The sequence below is a fragment of the Blastomyces gilchristii genome (genome assembly GCF_000003855.2).
Source record: "Blastomyces gilchristii SLH14081 genomic scaffold supercont1.1, whole genome shotgun sequence".
Lineage (NCBI taxonomy): Eukaryota > Fungi > Ascomycota > Eurotiomycetes > Onygenales > Ajellomycetaceae > Blastomyces > Blastomyces gilchristii.
This window is the reverse complement of record NW_003101682.1, coordinates 7,374,853-7,396,217: the sequence shown is the minus strand read 5'-3', so window position 1 is coordinate 7,396,217 and position 21,365 is coordinate 7,374,853. Positions and strand designations below refer to the sequence as shown.

Here is a 21,365-nt window from a genome sequence, read left to right as displayed (position 1 = left end):
TCCAAATATAGAAACCAGAATAAGGTTACTTACCAGGTTTAGCTTCATTTAATCTGAACCAATTTGCCTGGCCAATTTCCCATATCTCAGGATGTTTTTTTGAGCTACAAAAATCCAGTGGGTGCTCACCGACATATCCGCCTTCAATGAACCTGTTCCTCCCGTGTCTGAGGCCTTCCTGATCTTGACTGACCGCTCGCTAACAAATACCGGTCTAGGTGAAACCACTTCCAGCCAGCATGCCATAGGAAATCGGTCAGAATTCATTAAAATTCCCATTCCTTCTCCGCTCGAAACAACATTCGTATTGCGGCAAGCTTACGGAATGGATGTGATCTCCGCACATGAGCCGGGCTAAACCTGGGAGGAAAACCCCTGGTTAGCTACTCTCTCTTGTCTCCCGTTAGCGACGGTGCTAACGGCCGCCTCGATTTACCAACTCGTTTCTCAACCCTCCCAACGACAATCCTATTGTAGCGGCCGTTGGCAGGAATAGACTTACCTTACCATCTTACCCCAGACGAATAATTCAACTGCTTTACTGAACAAAACAAAAACAACATACCCGCTCGGAATAATGACAAATTCACGCACTAACGAAGTAGACATGGACGTCGAGGCTCATACCGCCTTCACAGTGATGCCCTATATCTCCCCATCACAAACATCGCCCGTTGCTGGTATCAGTCTCAAACTCTCGTCGTCATGGACCTACTGCGGACCTCTGCTTACCCAACCACACCAAACTTTCCCTCCCTCATTCTTCACCTGGTCCGAACAAACCGTCAACGGCTCCATCCTTCCAGCTCTCACTCAGTTCCTCAGCTTCGTCAACGAATTCCTCCTTAAAAACAACCTCTCCCACTACTGGCTCACGGTCAAGGCGTCTAGAGGAACCAGCGAATTTGATACGCCACGATGGCATACCGATGACCTCTTTTACAGCAAGGGCGACGTGGACCCCATAACTAAGGTACATGAAACGAAATGGAAGCTCGCTACAGCTCTCCTCGGCCCCGGCACGCTCTTCTTGACCTCCCCCGCCCGCGCACGCTCCATCCACAACCGAATAAGAAAGTCGGTCCGTGATGAAACCGAAGAACATCTCTGTGCGCCTGTCCGATGCGTCGGATGCGCCACGGCTGCAGAATCAGTTCGCCAGCGTTTAGCTGAAGAATTTCGAGACCATGGATATGTACAAGCGGGACCGGGCGAGTGTACATTTTTCCGCGTCGGGGATGATGAGGGAGCGGTACATTCAGAACCTCCGTGCCATGGCGATCGGATATTTGTCAATGTGGTCCCTGGGCGGGAGGAGGAGTTAAGAGAGCTTATGAGGAAATGGGGCATGCAATTTCCCCGCGCTTGGTGTCTGGATTTACCACTACAGTTTGGTATGGGAGGGGAAGTTCGAGATGTTTGGTAATGTTTGATAATGTTAAGCTAAAGTGTGTTATGCCGGCAGTGCAAACCAATGTTTCTCCCTTTCGGTTTACGTTGCCTTGTCCAACGGTATTAAATTGGATTCCGCTCTCTGGCTTCATGCGACATTTCTTCCATATTCCTTGGTCCTTTTTAATTTTCTTTGTTGTCAAGCTGGCATTTTCAATCCTGATCACAATCGCACACCCCGTCCCACATCTACGACGAGGCCCGTTTGAAGGGTATATATGAGGTACAAAGAATCTCAGTTAATGGAAGGCTGTTTACAAAGGGTGTAAACTTTCAGCCGTTGCTTTGCATTGTCAATCGGAAGATATATGCGTCCCAGAAATCCAAACATTTTTAACATGGCCCAATTATGTTTCCCTCAGGTTGAGATGGTGACAAAGAGCATAGAACCTCATCCGAGGTTACCCCCGAAAGCCACGCGGGTTGCAGTTTTACATTTCGCGCAGGATCGAGGCTAAATGCCAGGGCACGTCGCACACTGAGCTATGTTCAAAACCGCCTGCTGGTCGCAATGATATAAAGTGACATACATACATTCAACAAAGGATGGAGGAAGAAGGAAACCAGACCAAAATGTTCACTCGCTTCAAAAGTGCATTTCTAATGTGTACTCTGGATCTGAAAGATCACGCCTGCAATGCAACGTTCCATCCCAGCCAGCTTAACTATGCTATGCATCTACGCATAATTTTGTCTGCTCATCAATCTTTGTGTGAATCAATGATTTTGCAAACACAGCCAGGCTCAATGGCACACAAAGTGTTGCCTCTGTCCTGCACAGCGATATTTGGTTTATTTGGCATTTTTGTACAGACATCCGGCATACCATAAAGAGTGCGCCTGCATCTGCATTCAATCCCAAGGCATCTTAACAAAAGGAAGATCTTCGACTTCCATTCTCCATCTCAACAGTTCCTTGCATGACAGATAACAAACCTTTTCATGGATACCACCACCCCTAACTAATTCCAACTAACCAGCGGCTAGCAAAACACACAAAAGTTAGCTTATTATCAGTCTCCCACCTCCTCTCTTCCATCCACGATCTCAAGAAAACTCAACACCCACCCACTAGGGGCCAACTTTTCTCCTCTATTCCCGAACTCCGAATCCACAATCCCCCTCCTCTCAGAATCCCCATAACCTCTCATCTCACCCTATCTCATTCTCTTTCTATCATTTGAACCCCCCCAGCCAATCTACATCATGAAGCTCACCTGGGCCCTCTGCGTGACATTCATAGGCCTCATGACAGCAGTGGCCGCCATGCCAGCGTCCCCCAATGAGGCGCGGGATGTCTTAAGTCCCAGCAGGAAGGTTGTTATTTTTTTTTATTTTTATTTTTCCAATCAATTTCACTCAACCTACCTTTCCATTCATCCCTCCCCCCCTTCATTTAGTGTATTTGCGCTCAGTCAAACCCCTCCACGCCACGGCTAATCAGATAAACCTACTACAGTGCACGGGGACATGCGTTCAAAGGGGCGGAAAATGCTGGGAGGAGGGATGTAGATGTAACCGATTTGTGAGCATTGGATTCCCCCCCCCCTCTTTTACTTTTTGATGGAGGCTCTCAATCTCGAAAACTGTCCACATGCAAGACTAACAAACCCCTCCCCCTCCTCAACATACAGAGCGGTTACTGCGTACCCTATAAACCATGATGACACCCCCCCCTCCCCCCCCCCGGGTACCTACTCGGAGACACGAGGGTTTGGTATGAGCCGGGAACAGGGACCAAGGACTGCCTGCCTGCACACGGGCTGGTGATAGGATACTTAACTTATATACTTAACTTATGTAACTTTCTAACGGAAGAAGGAGGGGAGAGGGAGGGATCAATGAATATACACCGCTGGTTTTACGATTTAGTTTTAGAGCGAATCCTTTGTGTTTTATTTTTGGGGGGATAGATAACTAGTGAAAAAGAGGGGAATTTTGCCCATAGTCGACGCGTCTTGTGGATTCCATCCATTGCGCATAGATGCCTATTTCGTTTTTCTGTTGTGTTATCTGTGTCGCTGAAAGGCTAGATGGGGTGTATGTAATACCGTGTGGTCCGCAAATCGGGGGACGATGGAAAACCCGATAACTCTTGATAGATAGAACAACAACGTACATCTACATATCCATGCACACAGTTGTTTGTTCTCACATGTGGTAGGAAGTAGAAGAGCGAAAAACTACTCGCTACGCAAAGAAACAGATATGAAAAATGAGAAAATTTGAGTTTTCTTTTTTAAGTCCCAATGGGTGAAGATAAAAAAAAAAAATCAGACATAAAAGATTGTCAACGGGTTAAGCTAGGTAAAGCTAAACTGAGCTAAGGGTGGGGGTAGTAGTACCTAGGTAATTGGAGTTTGTTTGAGCCAAAGGCTGTATGTAGTAGAAGAAGACTATGGTAGATGGAATGGATGGACGTATCAATCAGATTTGAAGAGTTCTTCATCGTTTTGAAAAGACAAAAAAGACTTGCTGGCATTCCAGGACGAAAGGGAAATAAAAGAAGAAAAAAGAAAAGGAAATGTAAAATAGGGATAGAGGCAGACAGTAGCCCAGGCAAGCTATGTGAGACCCGTTCGAAGAGCGCTGAGAACAAGAAAAGTAGGGGGTGAAAGAAATAAGGGGGGATGGAATCAAGGAAGAAGTAGTATGGAAGTAGGAAGTTGGAAGTAAAAATTCATGTTTGAAACATACAGCCCAGAGCAGCGTTGGATACGCGAAAAGCAAGAAGGAGAAAGTAAGTAAAAACAAAGGCCGCCTCAACGAGAAACGCATTGCGGGGGACGGGGGGAAATAAGACAAGAGGTGAAATGAAGTAAAGGGAAAAAAAAAAAAAAAAAACCCAATATGAATAAAAGAAAACAGGACAAGCGAAAGGAAAGATTTGGGGGATATATGTGTTGGTTAAAGCGTGGAAGTAGAAAGCAGAAGTAGAAGTAGAAACGGAAAGGAGAATAGAATAGCAAATAAAGAAAATATCCGTCCATCATCTTACACAAAACAAACTGTGTGAGAAAGGAAGGCAGGGTCACCCCTCAGATAACTGAGCGACATGCCCACTGCCTCTTCCTCCTCTCTCTCCTTTATTTTATTTATATTTTTTTTTTATCTCTTTTCAAAAAATTTCTTTCGACCAAAACTTGCCAGTCGACGCAAGCTCTCCTATTCTTTCTTCAGCCTCTCGATTGAAATTCGCGCGATAACGCAGCAATGGTGGAGATATTTTCAAGACCTGCAAGATAGAAAGAAAGAAACATATTGTTGACGGGTCAGCAGCCTGTCGCATCAAAAACAAAAATTGGCACAACAACACTCTCTCAAAATGTCCAGATCAATTCGAATCAAATCAAAAATAAAAGGAAAGGAAAGAATGAACGAAGAAGAAGAAGAAAGGGAAGAAAATCATCGAGTTGCACGCCCACTCCTCCCCGAACCACCACGGACACCATTCTTATTCGAGGATCTACCAGGTCCATTACCATTATTGTTAAGGCGACTAGTTCTCCATCGCTCGTACCACACCTCCCGACTGGCCTCGCGCAACTCGCCGCGCCACTCCCCAAACACGGTGTCCTTCAGCTTTACAAAATCGCAGTGTTCGGGATTATAAGGGTCGGCGAAACCCCAGGGGAACTTGCGACCGATGGGTCCGTTGTTATCCTCGAGAGAGTGCGGGTCGGGTGAGAGGATCGACAGCGGCAGGAAGGGGTATTCCGGGTTTGCGTTGATGTTCGCGTTGATGCTAGAAATGGACGTGGAGGATTTTCGTGTTCCACCGTTGTTCTGGCGGGAGGAGGGCGATTGTGTGATTGGGAGGGACATGGGGACTGTGTCTGAATCAGGGGTGCGGCGGCCAGTCGTTGGTTTTACGGCCCCGCCATCCATTCCGGCTCCCGCTTCGCCGTGAGCTTGGGCTTGGGCATCAGCTTCAGCTTCGGCGTCTTCACGTTGGATCAACTCGTCTTCATCCTGCTCATCGAATTTGTCCAAACCGTCGGACGAAGAAGTATCATCCTGGTCCTCAAGCGTCAAGACCTCCAGCGGGTCCAAGCCAGCCTTCTTGAGGCTTTCCCATACTGTCTTTTTGAGGAAAGCCATGTGGCCGGTGGTGATGGTATCGGCTTTGCTAATGATTGGCACGACGGTGGTCATTCCTTGCATGGTACGGATCACTTGGATGTCCAGGTTTTCATCCAGCCCTCCAATAAGACGCACACTCGACGATTTCTCCGGATCTTCCATTGACTCGTGGGCAGCGGCAATATTGGCATCCAGCCGCGAAGGGTCGAGGATGAGGAACGCGCAGTGAATGTGAGTGTCGCGCACGCCAGGCGCGCGAATTACTTTCATCTCTTCGTTAAAGGTTTCTTCGAATTTACTCTCTAAAAAGGTCGTGATCCCACGCAGCTGCAGATCAACAACATTAGACTCCAATCCCTGCGAATCCCACAGTGTAAGGCCTACGCGCTCTCCGTCAATTTCAGTTTCCAGGTAGTGCGAGGTGAAATTGTTATTAGCTGCTGACACTTGCTGGGGCTCGTCGAATTCATCTGGAGCTCGCGTGGGGCGTTTTTTCGGTGGAAGCTGGAGGGAGGTACGCAGGAAATTGAGGAAGGACGTCTTTCCGGATTTACGAGCACCAATGACAAGAATGCTATTTAACGGGGGTGGTTTAGTGCCTCGATTCACTAGTAGGGTTTACGACACGGAAAGAAAAAGCCAAAGAAAAGCCGGGGGGGGGGAATAAATGAGAACTTACTTGTACGGGGTTGGGTCCTTGCGTCTTCGCACTCTCCGTGGGCTATTGATGGTACTGACGGCGCTGCTCGCATAGCTGTATCGGCCACGGTGTGTCATGCTCTCTGTTCTCGCGTATGGGTCAACAATTTCGCTATTCCTCACTCCAGCTGCACTGGCGTACGGAGACGCCGGTGCGTTTGGATCAATGTAACTGCCACCGCGATTTGACGTAACGGTCAGGTGCTCCTGTCGAGCGTTTTCGCCGCCAAAAGTGTTGAGCTGGGGAGGGGCGGGCAGGTCTGGAAGACGTGGGGCATGTTTCGGGACAGCAGCAGCTTCGCGCTGACGTCGTAGCATCTCTTCTTTAGCCATTTCCTTCTGCATCCTTTTGCTCATTCTCCCTCCTGAAGCTTTGCGATCCGCACTGAGAGGTTCAGTGGACTTTGAACGACGAAGGAAACCTAGAGATGTTCGTCTTGCGGTTTGAGAATTGGCATTGGCGGTACCGTTCTCAGTGACAGTTGGAAGGGCGTCCGGGTGCGGGCTGTGTCCAGGGGTTGGTGGGCTCGCTGGACTAGACATGTTGGATTTAGTGCCTTGCCAATGTAAACCGTATCTAGAAAACAGTGGGACGTGAGTTTGCGGCTAGTAAAAAACAATTGGCAGACAAATTTTTCGTTCCAACTTTGACAGAAATAACAGAAAATGACAAAGAGAAGAAGGAACCCTGACGAGTGAGTTGTCAAAGTAAATGTTTTTAGAATAACGGGGGATTGGTTCTGGTTGGTTGGTTCCCAGGCCCAATGGTACATGTATGTGCGTGCAGCTGAGGTGAGAAAACATGTCTCCAATCGCGTTGATTGTGGGATGCATTGCACGAGGCATTACAAGTTAGATGATTAAGGGGATTAAAAAAAAAGTACTCACGGGCGATTTTTAAGGAACTTGTTTTTTTTCCCCGTCGGGCTGGTTTGAAAGCCTTGTAACCCCAGCTTCTCAGTCACCTTTGCGATGACTTCACTTGCTCCTTTTGGTACCGAACAGTAGTTTTGAGTGGGGAGAAATGTAGAGTTAGAATAACGTGGAATTATGGGAAACCCTATGGACGGAAGCAGAATAGGATAGCCAACAGCACCACGGAGGGCGACAGGATATTCGATGCGAAGCGATGGATGCGATACGTGAGATCGTACAGGGTGTGCGAGTTTCTAAGGTCGGTCCAACTGGCGCAACTGGGAGGGGGGGGGAGGGCAAGGGGTCAGTCCAATGACAACAACACAGAAACCCGTCGGGGTCAGGACAAAGACAAAGCAAAGGCAAAAACGTACAGCCAACGAGATCAATCAATCACCCGGCAGAGGAGAAGGAGATGAACGATGGGATTGAGATATAAGAACTAAAGGGTGGGTAGGAGACGACGACATCAACAAGCCCAGCAAGCGATTGTCAATGAAAGTAGACCAGCCTTGAAAAAGAGGAAGAGCTCCGGGTATGTAAATTTCGATCGTTCGAGAGTTGGTGTGCCGATCGCCCCCAATAATAACACGCAGACGGCGGGAGCACAAGGGATAGATACAAAAGAGAGAGAGAGAGATCGAAGCGAAGAATAGTGAAAGGAACGGAGGTAACTTTAGAGGGAGGAGGGAGAACAGAGAGAGAGAGGAGAGAGAGGGACGTCCCAGTCGAAGTCGATCGAGCCTGGCTTGCTGCGTGAAGCAGATGAGGAGAACCCCCTTAAGCCACAGGAGACCAACAGAGGCACTAACCACTGCACTCACTGCGAAGAGCGCCAACCAAGTCTCACTCGACGAACGTCGCAGGGGGGTTGGTGATATAATAATAACTAACCCGGCAGAGCAAGGGTTGGCAGAGAAAAGGGGATGCGTCACTAACAGCGCACACGAACGAGAGAAAGAGAAAAAGAAGAGAAAAGGATGGACGGACTGGGAGGAGGGAGGGAAGATGATGAAGGAGATGAAGATACGATACAGCGAGCAAGCAGGCGAAAAGATGAACGAAATTACCGCGTTAGGCCTCTTTGGACATTATTTTTATTTATTTATTTTATTTTTCCACTTTTTGTATATCTACCTAACTACCCTACCGCTGCGTAGCTCTTTTCTCCGCTGTTTCACAAGCCTCAAACAAAGCCCCTTCCGCGCCACAGGAATAATATCACAGGGAATAGCACATTATTCTGTACGCATGGTTAGTAGTTAGATAGCCACCAACTGAAGGAGGAGAAGAAGAAGAAGAAGAAGAAGAATCAGTAGCAGTTCTTCATCACCATCACCTTCACCTTCACCTCACCCTCACTCTATCCCTCAACTCTACCCCCGTCCGTAGTTAACCATCAATGCTGCCCCCTTTTTTCTGTCTCTGTCTCTTGTAGCCCCGATTCAGGGGTAAGAACACTAGCAATACGATAATACGGTCCGATAATTTTCCTTCCCCTTCATTTCCCTGCATACTCTGTACAGCACATGTATGTACAGTACAGAGTAATGTACAGTACAGTACACAGGACTGATACACAGTCCATACAGTACAGGACGTATCACGCCTTAGTCGAAACAGTTGCCAAGCCCGTGGGGATTTCTGTATCAAGGTACGGAGGTACTCGCTCCATACATTATTACATTATTAACTACCTGGTTAGTGTTGGGGGTCCTGCGGTTGGTCGGCCCTTCTACCAGCAGTGCGCTGGTGGTGATCGAGCTCTTTTGCCCCAGTAGCCTACAGTTAGTTATCACCAGAGAGTCAGTTATTTATTATTGGTTTAGCTCTCATTCAATGTCGCATTGGATGGTTTAATATTATTTATTGCTCTTTCGCCTGACGCAGAAACAATCAATCCAACATGGAATCGAGGCCATCCGAGTCAAGTGAGCTCGGACTCATACCTGGAGCTGTCACACCCTCCTGCGCTGTGCCTTGGGTTGGCATTATTGGGTTGTGTTGTCGTTGCACACACGCTGATATAAATATATGGATGTGGTTTGTCTCCCCCCCGAGGATCCGCACGGTTCCAGTTCGAGGGCGAATTTTGTTTTTGGTTTGGTTTATTAGTTTTGTCTTTGGCTTTCCAAGCTAGTAGCAAGCATTTGGAAGCTCTCCGGATTTCGTGGAGTGTCCTGCTTGAATTTCAGTCGGTAGATTTTCAATAACCAAACCCCCTACTGCCCTTTTTATTTCTATTGTTTTTATTTTTTTAAGAGAGGAGACAATACCATACCTGCAGATACAAATGCAGGTTCCCATCAACAATCTCGAAAAGCATCTGAGTGACCCCCCTCCAAAGGAATAATAATAATGGCTAGTCGCGCGCGGCTAGCTGGGAATAGCGCTTGCAACCTTCCAGACATTGCATTCTGATAATTTCAGCACGGAGGCTCGGTCAAACAAGCTTCATTTGATACGGTACACACGCTGATATTATTCGCTTTGAAACAGCGTTTCTTCTCTTTTTTGTTAATTTTTAATTTTTTTATTTTTTCATGTGCTGATCTCTAAAAATATAAGAGGAGAGAGTCTCTCTCCTCAGAAAAGCAAGGGAGAAATACCCGCACAAACCAAACACGTTCAACCAACCACTCCCAGAACAAGCTCATCCCGAGTCAGCTCTTGCTATGGCCTGCCTCTCTAAAAGCTGCAGGAAAGCAGGAAGCAGGGCGTCAAGGGAGATGTGGCTGGTGGGAAAATGTGGTTCCTACATACATACATAGAGATCGACCCATGACTGAATACATCTAAGTGGGAGGAACATTGCAACTCAACAACAACCCACCCCCGCTCGTCTGCCCGTTGGCCATTGAGGCGATGGAGGGATATAACTAACTCTACGGAGTACATTCGCTGAAGCTAAGAAAGAAAGGTTCTCGGCCGCTTTGGGAAAAGAGAGAGCCCGAGGCTATAACTATTGTTTCCTGAGAGAAAAAATACATAATTCCTTCCTTACCTCAATCCCCCGCAGCGCCTTCAAGTTCCTCATTCGTCCATGGCAGGGGTATCATAAATTTTAAGTCATTCAAGGGGAAACACACAAAGGAAAGCCAGCGCAAAACAATCAAGGCAATCAATCAACGCAGGTTCATGTCATATCCTCACACAGAAAAAGGAAACCACTCGCCTCCGCATTCACCATTGAACCTCGTAACAGATAGAATTAGAATGCCCTCATTAAGTAGGTATGTATATAAACGCCCCTCCACTCTTACACACCCCTCCTCTTCACCCTAACCTCATCATAAATAACACACTCCCCATCCCCAGGACAAACCTCCTCCCTCACCAGCCGCTTGAACTTCACCCCATTAGGTGCAGAGACATACTTCCGCTGTCCAAACAGGACGATCTGCCCCTCCGCATCATCGGGCAGCTGCTGGTCACCCCACCTGCCGTCGAAATACAGGTAGCTCGTGGGCGTGCTGGCATCGTACGGCGTGAATATCTCGGTGGCGTTGTCGTAGCTGTATGCGTACGCGCTCAGGAGGGGATCCCACAGGACGCCTCTGTCTGTTTCGTCTTCGAGGAGGCCGCCCGGCAGGTTGAAGCCTGGGATGGTGTGGTCGTGGGTTCTTGGGTTGGGGTTTTCAGTCAGGTTTATTATTCCGCATTCTCTTGTCTGGAGAAGCGGAAGGTAAGAACGGCGAAACTTACCCAGGAGTTGAATAGACAGCATGCGATCCATTGGAGCTATACCCCACTGGACGGAGACCCTGCTTCTCCGTAGCTTCGTAGGTGAATGCCTGACCGGCTGAATGCTGGCTGTACCAGATAGCCTGTGGCGCCCCATTTTCGAAGCGGATCATGTTGTGTTCCCTGGATCAGGTACGTCATTCCCGCTAGTTCATTCATACATCCATCGGGAAAGGAAAGGTAAACTCACCAGTCCCCGACATGGTTGCCGAATTGGATCCCGATGACCGTGTTTCCTTGGTTATACCTAGGGTCAATCATCGTCAATTATCATATTGCGGCTTATCAACTCTTTCCCCGAAAAATTAACAGAAACCAAAAGAAAGAAAAGAGAACCTACGCAAAGTAATAAAAATAAAACACATCAACCGTCTTCCCATCACCATGGTCCCTCACAACAATGACGGACGAGACAGCGTCCACAGTCTTTCCAGTCCTATCGGGTCTGGTGCCCCTGAACCACTCCGGAAGCGCTCTGATGCCCTCTTTCGAGGTGAGGAAGATATCCTCACCGCCCAGAATATTCAGCGAATCAAGATTGCCGAGCGTCAGGGGCGACGGGACATCTGCGACAGGCGTATAGTTGATTGTGGGGATTGAGTTTTCAAGCAGCGTCGCGAACGCGGAGGGCATGTATGGGTCTTCGCTGTGCAGGTAGATCAGGGGGGCTACATGGTGGTGGTAGTTTATGGGAAATATTTTGTTAGAAAGAGTGACGAGAATATATTGATGCTACCATTTTTCGCTCATTCTTCCGTTCATAGGGGCATACAATGACTGGCAGTATAGCACTGAACCAGAAATAAAATAGAAATAAAAATAGAAATAAAGTGGGAAATAAAGTTAGAAGAAGAAGAAAAGCTCTTCCACTTCATCAACCTACCATATTCAAGCACAAAGTCCGGGAGACTGTCGTGTTGGGCTGGGCAAGTTGAGGCGGGAGTTGCATCGACCAGTAGAGCGTATCTGAGACATTGGATCAGGAGCGATGCCACGACCGTGGACAGGGTCCGGTGCGATCTCCGCCACATCTCGGCAACCTTCGTCGGATATTTAACTTTAAATTAAGTTAACTAGCAGTTGCGAGAAGGTTTTGTCATCCGAGGTTCTCTCTCCGCCGTCGAATCTTTTGTTTTTTTTCAAATATCGGTTTCCCCCTCGATATCTGTTGAAAGGGTATATATATATATATGTATGTGTGCTCTTTGGCTCCCACTCTCTCTCTCTCTCTCTCTCTCACTCCCGTACCCTCTTCCACTCGAAAAGCGGCGCCGGGGCGTGTGTAACTACAACTAGCCTGATGGCGAGCCCACCAAAGCTCCGCAGTTTGTTTGTCTGTGTGAAGTGTCTTATCTCCACCTCGTATTGTGCTGAAAATGATGGGGTGTTTAAAAGAGCGACAGGCGACGACGACGACGGGCATGGGAAATAGGAAATAGTGGCTTGCCCGGGGTAACTACTCAGAGTAAAGAGAAACGAGGAGGGAAGCGAGGAAGCGAGGAAGCGAGGAAGCGAGGAAGCGAATGATGGGAAAGAAGATCATCTGGAATCCATCTAAATATGTCCGCATCGTAGTTTGCTAGGGGAGGGAGGAAGGTCCTGTGCCATGCGCACACACACACAACCCCCAACCCCCCGTGGTCAGTCACTACTTGCTGGGTTGAGGGAAACGTCTAAAGTAAGGATCGAATTATCAAGGCTCTTTCTTCTCTCGGTCCGCGGTGTGTAAATCATCAGTATTTAAGCCATCTTGAAACTGCCGAGATTGATATTATCTTGTACTGTACATTACATCACATTATTACTTCCCAGCATCGCGCAGAAAATTTCTCCTGATGAAATATATATCTATATATAAAGAGCATAGAACAACGTCCCTAGTACTCCGTAGTAGATATCTAGATATTGTCATTTCTTCCCATTTCATGACAACAGAAATCCTTGAGGCCAACCTAAGATCACTCACCATCACCATCACACACGTACATGTACAATACTTTCAAGGTTTAACTCTGATCCCCCTGGTCAGAAAACCTCCTCCATTTTAGACTCCTGCAGTACTCCGTACTGAGGAGACAGACTGGTCGGCCCCTGAACACTCAAATCTTGGAAGAGACAAGCACCGATCTTAAATACAGGGCTAAACTGAAAAAGGTTACATCAAGGTGTCCAGCTATCATCCCAGCGAGATCAGGGGAGGAGGGTTGGAAGAAAGAGTATTTCGTTTAAATAGTTGATGGCTTAAATAGTTGATGGCCGCGGCGTGCTCATGAATGTATCTAAATATCTGAAAACACTGCATTGTGCCCATGACAGTAAAGTTAGATATATATAACTTACAATGCATATTTTACCTATGACTAAACTTTAACCCAGCTGATTGAACTCCGTCCGCCGTATGGCCATGGGCGGGGGCGGCTGTTAATACTAGATCAGATCTAGATAACGATATGGATGGTAGCGATTGAGATCTGTAAACGCAGACCGGGCTAACTACCTATCTATCTCAAAGGCTTCATTCAATACGGAGTACACCTCACATGCAACCTAGATACTGCAATAATTGCCAAACTTATATAGAAAGAAGGAAAATCCCCCCCCCCCCCTGCGCAAAGCGCCCGACATAACTATCTCGTCCCATAGCCCCCACACGCATACCTAATCTACCCTGTGTGCATACCCCCCATGAACTACCACAAATGTAATATGCATTGTCGGAAAAAAAAAAAAAAAAAAAAAAAAAAAAAAAAAGCCCAGCTACATAGATAGAAAATACGCGAGGACCATGCTGTTGTGATATTGATCGGAATAGGCTACTATGCACTGTACGAGCAAAAAAAAAAGCTCCCCTCCCCGGTGCTATACTCCCTTCCCCCTACTGTAAAAAAAAAAATATAAAATCTTTCTCCTCCTTATCACCCTCATATTTGACAATATCATCTCTTGAGTTATATACTCATCCGTCATCTTATTCTCGGGGGGGGGGGGGGGGGTATGGGAGGGGAGGACGACTATTATATCACATTAGGATGGGATTGAATATGTACGTGCTGTATGCACATATATATACCCTGTCATGTGTATAGAAGAAAGTGTGTAAGGGATCAATATTGCAGCACTGATAGAGCAGCTGAAGATCTGTACACTCTATAAAATTTTTGATGAGATGTGCATGCACTCAATGCCATGCCATGCTCTGCTGCTGTGCCATGTAGCCACAAACTACACGCAGTCAAAATATCTATCACTGAACCCCTTCCCCCTCTCCCCTCCCCTCCCCTGCTGAGAGCTCCAGCATCACCAGAGGGGTTAAACGCGGGTGTGTAATCATAGAGCAGACCCCCATGGTCGTTTACACATGTATGTGATGTAGTGTCACAAATCCCATCCCCCATCCCTCCCCTCCACGATCTCTACACCAAGCAAAAAAAAAAAAAAAAAAGACAAAGCCATCGTTTTTGCCCCCTTCATGTGTAGCGAGTGTAACCCGCTTCCATACATACCTGTTGTCCTGTGTTCATAGTTATTGCAGCAGCAGCAGACCAACCTGATAGTGATAGATATGAATATCAAAAGCCAACCACGACGTCCCATCTCTAGCGGGTTGCGGGGAATGGGAATTCGTGATATGGCCTTGCTTAGGATCCCATGCTGCGGGGTTCCCTGAACGATTTGCCATCTTCATTATTATTGCTCCCTAGCCTGAAATCAGAGGGGAAAGAAAAAAGAATAATAATCAATCAGAATCAAACAGGCGGGGGAGGTTCAGTTCTCATAGCCCTCCAGTAGCGAAGGGTAGGAAAACGCAAACTGGTCTGTCATGATAAATAAAGTAATGTTAAATAGCCGGAAGGGGACGAACGGGCTGGAGATTGGTTCTCTATTTTATTATACATATATACATATACATATATATATATATATATTTTATATATATATATGTACAAATACGGGGTATATTTCGACAGTGCGCACGGGAGCGTGCAGAACTGGAGGGGCTTGGATAGAGTTTCAGCAGAGGCCAGCACGTGGCGGGATTCCAGTCCCAAAATCATGAGGCTGGCTGGCTCCTTGACAGTTCGAAGTATCGTTCCGGAATCAGAGACCGTCAATAATTCTTGTATGACTTGTATGACATTATATATATATATATATAAACTCCTCAGGCGTTGTGTTTAGCTGTGCCGGTGGTGGTTGTGGTGTTGTTGGTGATAATCGACTTCCCGAGTCAGGTCAGGTCAGGTCAGCGCCAAATCGATGTCAACCGTGTCTGTCGTAGTAAAGTTATAGTATAGTAACTTATGCCATCTGCCAGACTAGTTACCAGAGACAGAGACAGAGCCCGCAATTATTAATATGGGTTGGGTGGAAGGGGCGAGGGGTGGGCCTTGTGCAAGTGAAGTGTCTCGAAAGGTCAGCTGTCTAGGAAAATGCTAGCTTCGGTTTTTGTGGCGTGACTTTCTACAAATTATTATTATTATTATTCTTATTCTTATTCGGTGTGTCTCTATCATCTTAAACCATGTACGGAGTACAGTACATACATATATGAAGAGTATCAGACGAGGCCAAAACGCAGTCTGGGCAGGACAAAAGCAAAGATTGGCCCGGGTTTCATCCAACACAAAACGAGAGCAAAAAAAAGAAAAGAAAAAGAAAGGAAAAGAAAGAGAAAGAGAAAAACAACCACACCACCACAGGCCACGACCTCGTCTTGGTCTGTTTCGCAGCTGCAGGAATCCACCGCGGCCAAGGACAGGGCAGGGTTTGAAGGGGTTTGAAGGACCCCCCAAATATTATTTAATAATTATGCAGCAACACCCGAAATCCCCCCAATAATAAATAGTCGGTTGGCTAGTCCAAGCAGTCAGTCAATCCGTCCCTGACACACAGAGAAAGCAGAGACAACAGCTGGTGGCAGTCAGTCAGTAGTTCGGTGCCTTACTATTATTATCATCATGGGACTGATTACTGGACTAGGCTTGGACAGACTTATTATTAGCCTCGGACTGGGCTGCTCCAAGAGTCCAAGAGACCAAGAGTCCAAGAGCCATGCAATCAGAATGATATGCAGGAGGCGGCTTTGCTTGTTGCTCTGCGCTGGCCAGTCGAATCATCGCAGACTCACAGCCGAAAATCAAAACCCTTGACTCTCCCTTGAAGCCATCAACGCAGGTCTGGATTCTAGACCGTTCCTCTCACTCCCCGCTTTTCCGGGCGTTTCGTGCGTTTCGTGCGGCGCGGCGCGGTGCGGCTCGACAATCCTCTCTTCTCCTCTCCTCTAGGTAATAATAATAATAATAATAATAATAATAATAAGCATAGAGTAAGCAGCAGTATTATTATTTTCCCTGTGTTGTCTCGTTGCTGTCGATTTCTCCCCTCTTCTTTCTCCTTCTTCTTGTTTTATTATTTTTATCACCTGACAGATTTGAAGTCAAGAAAACCTTCCTCGCCCAGAAGTCAGTTATTTATTATTAATACTAGTGCTGTGTCTCCTCACACAATTAGCCCTGCGCTGTGTTGCAGTTTGGAGTCTTCTTCTTCTCTGTCTCCTGTCTCTGTCTCCTATCTCTATCTCACGGAGGGCAGACAGGAAAAGAAGGGGAAAAAAGAAGTGAAAAATAGAGAGGAAAAGTTAAAATAAATAAATAAAAGAGAGAGAGAGAGAGAAAACAAAAAAATAATATAAAATAAATGTAAATTCCATTCATCCAAAGAGTCTCGCGATCGACAAAACAAAATTTCCACCCAATAAATATCCACGCTTCCGCCGGCCGTGTTGACAGCTTTTTGACACCGTGAGAGTCTGGTTTTGGGGGGCGCTTTTTGGTCTTTTTGGTCTTTTTGGCCTTTTGGTGTTTCTCCATTATTTATTATTTATTCCATGCTACATACGACGACAACATCCCTCAGTTACAGTAATTGTCTAGCCTGACCTCCATCAATCCAAAAGACCAAACCCAAAACCCAAAACCCAAAACCCAAAACCCAAAACCCAAAACCCAAAACCCAAGAAAGACGACGAACCTGGTGCTTGGGTTTTCTGCATCAGGCTGCATTTTAGCTACCAAACGTGATGAAAGGGCTAGACCCTGCGAGATCCCGCGCCTTGTGCCTTGTATTCCACAGTCAGTGCGTGCGCTGCGGCTTCATCGTCGAATCTTGTGCTGACTTTGCGATCATCTTTCTTTTTGCTGGCATTTCTTTTTCTTTTTTCTTTTTTTCTTTTTCTTTTTTCTTTTTCTTTCTTTCTTTCTTTTTTTCTTTACTTATTTTTTCCCTCCCTTCGATTTATATTCCTAGGCCTTCTTCCTCCATTATTTCACTCATTCCCCTCTCTTCGTCTTCTCCTTCTTATCCATTCCCTCTTTCTTTCCGTTCTCAAGGCAAAAAAAGGGGGGGAAACAACCATTTCAACCAGTCTTGTTGTATCTCTCTCTGCAAACGGCATTGCGGGGGAACATCCAGACTTGTTGGTGTGTGTGTTCGCACTTTTTTACTTCCGTAGAAAACGTTGGATAAATTGAATAACAGTCAGAAAACAGACACAATCTAGGCTCCTTGGGTTTCGAATCAGCCCGCTGCCCGAGATAAACAGTTAAAAAAATAATTACAGTTAGTTGGTTGCCTTACGAAAGAAACCCTCGCTGCCTCGCGATGCACAATTCGGACTCTTTTCTCCTCCCGACCTAAAAAAAAAAAAAAAAAAAAAAAAAAAAAAAAAAAAAAAACCAGTTGCATGCATATTCCGTTCTCGCGCCCGCCCCCGGAGAAAAAAAGAAAATAATAATAATAATAATAATAAACATTCGTTTGCCTTACAATAAACACGTCAATGCTTCGATAAATCCTCAACAACTTTGCTTTTCTTTCTATGGGTTGGTTGTCATCATTTTCACTTGGGAACACAGACCAGCCCTCTCTCTCTCTCTCAACCAAAAAAAATATACCCTTCCAACACGCATCACCACTCTTTATAATGACTATTTGTCGAACCTTGACACTGTTCTCCGAATTTTCACCTTAATCCCCCTTACCTTAAACCGTCCAGAATCATGCCACGAAGAGCTCCGGACAATATGGCTCTATCCGTCCGGGTGGAGGCCAATCTGTTTACGGCGATGAAGGCCACCGCTTTTAGCACATACCCCGGCGACACTCTCGCACACGTTTTGGCAGCTCGTCTCGATCGAGTTCAGCCTCAAGGCCCAAGAGGACAATGGTCCCCCGTCAGAGTCATCCCCAATATAGACGATGACCCAGATCAGGGCGTCGACAATCAATGCTGGACTCTAACAACGGATCCTACCATATACCCCAATAACCCGGAATGGTTCGATGAATGTGAGCACCAATGTTCCTTTCATCCCCTCTCTGTCTGTCTGCCTTGCTGCGTCCGCGGTGGGTGGGGTGGTGGTGGTATTAGAGGAGGAGGAGGAGGAGGAGGAGCAACTAGTCTTGGGTCAGGTTATGTGGTAGTGCTTGCTAACTCGTATATACAGACGTAACTCAATCGATTAAAATCATCTCCCCGCCCTATTTTATCCACGGACCTGGGTGGGAGGCTGATTTCCAGCGAGTATTCTCACAACGATCAGAGCACTATAACCCCATCGTGCGCTACGGAATCATGTACACTGAGTACAACCCCAGCACAAGTCTCAACGTACGCATAGGAAACGGCACAAATCCCGGCGCAGGTTTCCCCTTTCACATTGTCCGCAACCTTGCCATGATCTTGCTGGTATATGAACCAGAGATAGACAGAATGCTCCGCCTTCATACCTTCCCTGCTCATCAAAACAATCCCGTAAGTTCCTCCCATGTTCCCGTTTCCTCATCGATGGCCATTCGTTATTACCTTTATACATATAATTAACGCGGACTTATACTTATATTAGAGACGATGGTTAACGCCGCTTCAAAGCCCACACTTTCGGCCGCCGAATCTCCCCCATTCATGCCCTCCTGATATGTTAGCTTCTCATCTCCTAAACACATGCCCCGATTTGCGATCAGTCGTCCGTGCCATGAACCCAAGTCTTACCGAATTTTGCCGGCCCAATACCCACTCCTACTATAAATACGACTTCTCCTCCCTTCTAGACCCCACGGACGAACCAACCCCAACCACGAACCAGCCCAACGGACATCCCGCTCCTCCACAGCCAACACATTCGAAACGAAAAACCGTCCAATTCCGCCTTCCAAGCAACTTGGTGGTAGATCCTGAGATATTAATCCACTGGGTCAGATTACTCGCGAGCCTGGTTGAATTCGCAAAAGAAGTACAACTCGATACGCTGAACGAAACCCTCGGAGTTACCGTCCCAGATTTGGAGGCTATTAACAACAACCAGGGAGATACCACAGTGGGTGCAAGACCGCCTGAATTTGCCTCTGTTCAGCCCCCAGGATCGTTATTACGCCTTTTCACGGCCATGGAGCAAGCACAAATTCCGTTGGACTCCGATACCGCCCGCTTCTGGCACCGGCGGAGGACGAGAGCGTGAGAAAGTTTGACATATATGAATTGTTTATCTAACTGACATAAGCTATTATGTATCGCGGCTGTCAATTGGCAAAGCGAAAACGGATTTACAGGAGGTTTATTGGCTAAGGGAATTTTGCAGAAGTGAACAGACGGACAACAAATTAAAATTGTCAATCTTTCCCTCAAATGAGTCATGACCTACATAAAATATAATACGATGAATGGGCGGACTATTCAAGAATTTTTGGACATGAATAATATCTAATGTCTCCCTCGATAAATTTTTTTTCCCTTCTCGAACTACCCGGAAATCGTTGGAGAAAACTCGACGCCCATACGCACCCCCCCCCCCCCCCCCCCCCCCGTTGATTGAGCGCCCCCTGCTTTCGAACCCATGGTGCTACTCATGTGGATGTTGTCGCCAGATAACTAACTCTCTTGGGATCATACCTATAATACCTGGGACACCGACCATACAATTGAAGATTGGAGTTGTTGGATATTTTGGATATATTTGGAAACGCAGCCTACGAAACGACTGACGCACAACAACGATTTCCCATCCATCGTCTCCCTCTCTCGCGCTCTGCAACGACTGACTGAGCAACGAAATCACCACTTCACTAAGAGACCTAAGAGACCTTGGAAACGCAACGCTCAAAAATCAGATTCCTAGAGGACGGGAGAATGGTTGTTGATAGAATCTCAGGGCCCACGGGTAACGTTGATCAGGAATAGGATGTGATGTTGAAAGGAGGGGTGGGAAGAAAAAGAAAAAAAGAAAAAAAGAAAAAAAGAAGAAGTAGACTTCCGTCGCCCAGTGGACGGAACGTGTTTCAAGAATTGGACGGATTTGCCAGTCCCCTAAGGTTGCATGCATGTTGGTGTCTTCTTCGCATTTGCGTCGTTTTTTCTCTTGCTGTCCTCCCTCTCCCCTACATCTCAGCGTTTTCTCTTTCTCCATAATTTTTGTTTTTTTGCCTGGCTTCTTCACCCGTTTCTCTCGATTTTTTTTTGTCTCGCTTCTTTCCCAAGGCTAGCTATACTTAATATCTTTTTTTATACCCCCCCGCACCACACACACTCACACACACACCACCGGCCCGCCCCGCAGATCCCCACAGCATTTCCTTCCTCTTATTTTTTTTATATCTTTCCAAAATATAATCCCATGCTCATTTAGTTTTCTACCAAACAAGTTTTTTTAACACCTCGTTTACTTAAAAACGGGGTTTTAAACTACCCGCGCCGCGCTATGACAACCAAACTAAAGAGAAAGCAAAATAATATATATATATTTATTTTTCCGTTTTATTTATTTTGTGTTATCTCTTTTCCCACTATTCAATTTCTATCTATCTCCCTTTTTATCCCCAATTGCTTCCTTCCTACTTTTCTCTTTTGTTTCTTTTTTCCTTCTGCTTTTTGCCAGACAAGATATCCGAATCCAAACGAAACGACACATCCAAGAAGTTTTTAACACAGAAATTGTACCCATACCTATACCTATACCTATATCAGTTTTTGCAAATTACCTGCATACACCACCACCCTCCCACACCACACATATATATACACCCACACATCACATACACATGCCTATATACATAGTCTAATATATTAACATTTAATAAATAATAAAAGCATGCCTTACCCAGCCGGCTAACACAACACAACATCTTTTCACCCGAGAGAGCTCTCCGCCTCCATATACGGACACTACATACATACATACATACATAGTCCACCCAGGCAGCACAGCGCCATCCCTCACACCTCCCTCTGACGCTAACTACCCCCCCCACACCCGGTTTTATCTCGACAGCTGACAACCAACCCCCTTTTTGCATATGATGTGCATAACAGACACAGTAACATAAGGGAAACATTGGAGACATGGGGAAAAAAAAAAAGCAAAAGGGAGACTCAGCTTGCCTCGGGATGTGTGGGTGATATATGGGGTAAGTAGAGAGGT

The 21,365-nt window shown here is 46.4% G+C and overlaps 4 protein-coding genes across 9 annotated transcripts; 2 read left to right on the top strand and 2 right to left on the bottom strand.

Annotated features, from left to right (window-relative positions):
• Positions 1 to 61: 61 nt before the first annotated feature.
• Positions 62 to 3,646, top strand: BDBG_00799. 3 transcript variants are annotated; one of them, XM_031720047.1, is made up of 3 exons: positions 62 to 117; positions 219 to 2,769; positions 2,912 to 3,646. In XM_031720047.1, exon 2 carries the CDS (start codon positions 578 to 580, stop codon positions 1,424 to 1,426), a length of 849 nt encoding a protein of 282 aa, XP_031576036.1. In that variant the 5' UTR covers positions 62 to 117; positions 219 to 577; the 3' UTR covers positions 1,427 to 2,769; positions 2,912 to 3,646. The 3 variants fall into 3 exon arrangements, with proteins under 3 accessions (XP_031576036.1, XP_031576037.1, XP_031576035.1); XM_031720048.1 differs by having other exon boundaries at positions 62 to 2,769; positions 2,912 to 2,966; positions 3,087 to 3,646; XM_031720046.1 differs by having other exon boundaries at positions 62 to 2,769.
• BDBG_00798 lies at positions 3,330 to 8,385 on the bottom strand. 2 transcript variants are annotated; one of them, XM_002629506.2, is made up of 5 exons: positions 7,524 to 8,267; positions 7,123 to 7,427; positions 6,215 to 6,769; positions 4,935 to 6,109; positions 3,330 to 4,687 (listed from the first exon to the last, which is right to left on the bottom strand). In XM_002629506.2, exons 3-5 carry the CDS (start codon positions 6,589 to 6,591, stop codon positions 4,629 to 4,631), a joined length of 1,611 nt encoding a protein of 536 aa, XP_002629552.2. In that variant the 5' UTR covers positions 6,592 to 6,769; positions 7,123 to 7,427; positions 7,524 to 8,267; the 3' UTR covers positions 3,330 to 4,628. The 2 variants fall into 2 exon arrangements, with proteins under 2 accessions (XP_002629552.2, XP_031576034.1); XM_031720045.1 differs by having other exon boundaries at positions 3,330 to 6,109; positions 6,215 to 6,811; positions 7,524 to 8,385.
• Positions 8,386 to 9,844: 1,459 nt separating this feature from the next.
• Positions 9,845 to 12,431, bottom strand: BDBG_00797. Of its 2 annotated transcripts, XM_002629505.2 has the most exons (5): positions 11,777 to 12,431; positions 11,234 to 11,561; positions 11,084 to 11,140; positions 10,855 to 11,016; positions 9,845 to 10,772 (listed from the first exon to the last, which is right to left on the bottom strand). In XM_002629505.2, exons 1-5 carry the CDS (start codon positions 11,922 to 11,924, stop codon positions 10,409 to 10,411), a joined length of 1,059 nt encoding a protein of 352 aa, XP_002629551.1. In that variant the 5' UTR covers positions 11,925 to 12,431; the 3' UTR covers positions 9,845 to 10,408. The 2 variants fall into 2 exon arrangements, with proteins under 2 accessions (XP_002629551.1, XP_031576033.1); XM_031720044.1 differs by having other exon boundaries at positions 11,234 to 12,431.
• A 4,693-nt stretch (positions 12,432 to 17,124) lies between these two features.
• On the top strand, positions 17,125 to 21,061 carry BDBG_00795. 2 transcript variants are annotated; one of them, XM_031720043.1, is made up of 4 exons: positions 17,125 to 17,372; positions 17,442 to 18,240; positions 18,399 to 18,706; positions 18,798 to 21,061. In XM_031720043.1, exons 2-4 carry the CDS (start codon positions 17,952 to 17,954, stop codon positions 19,407 to 19,409), a joined length of 1,209 nt encoding a protein of 402 aa, XP_031576032.1. In that variant the 5' UTR covers positions 17,125 to 17,372; positions 17,442 to 17,951; the 3' UTR covers positions 19,410 to 21,061. The 2 variants fall into 2 exon arrangements, with proteins under 2 accessions (XP_031576032.1, XP_031576031.1); XM_031720042.1 differs by having other exon boundaries at positions 17,125 to 17,376.
• Positions 21,062 to 21,365: the final 304 nt, after the last annotated feature.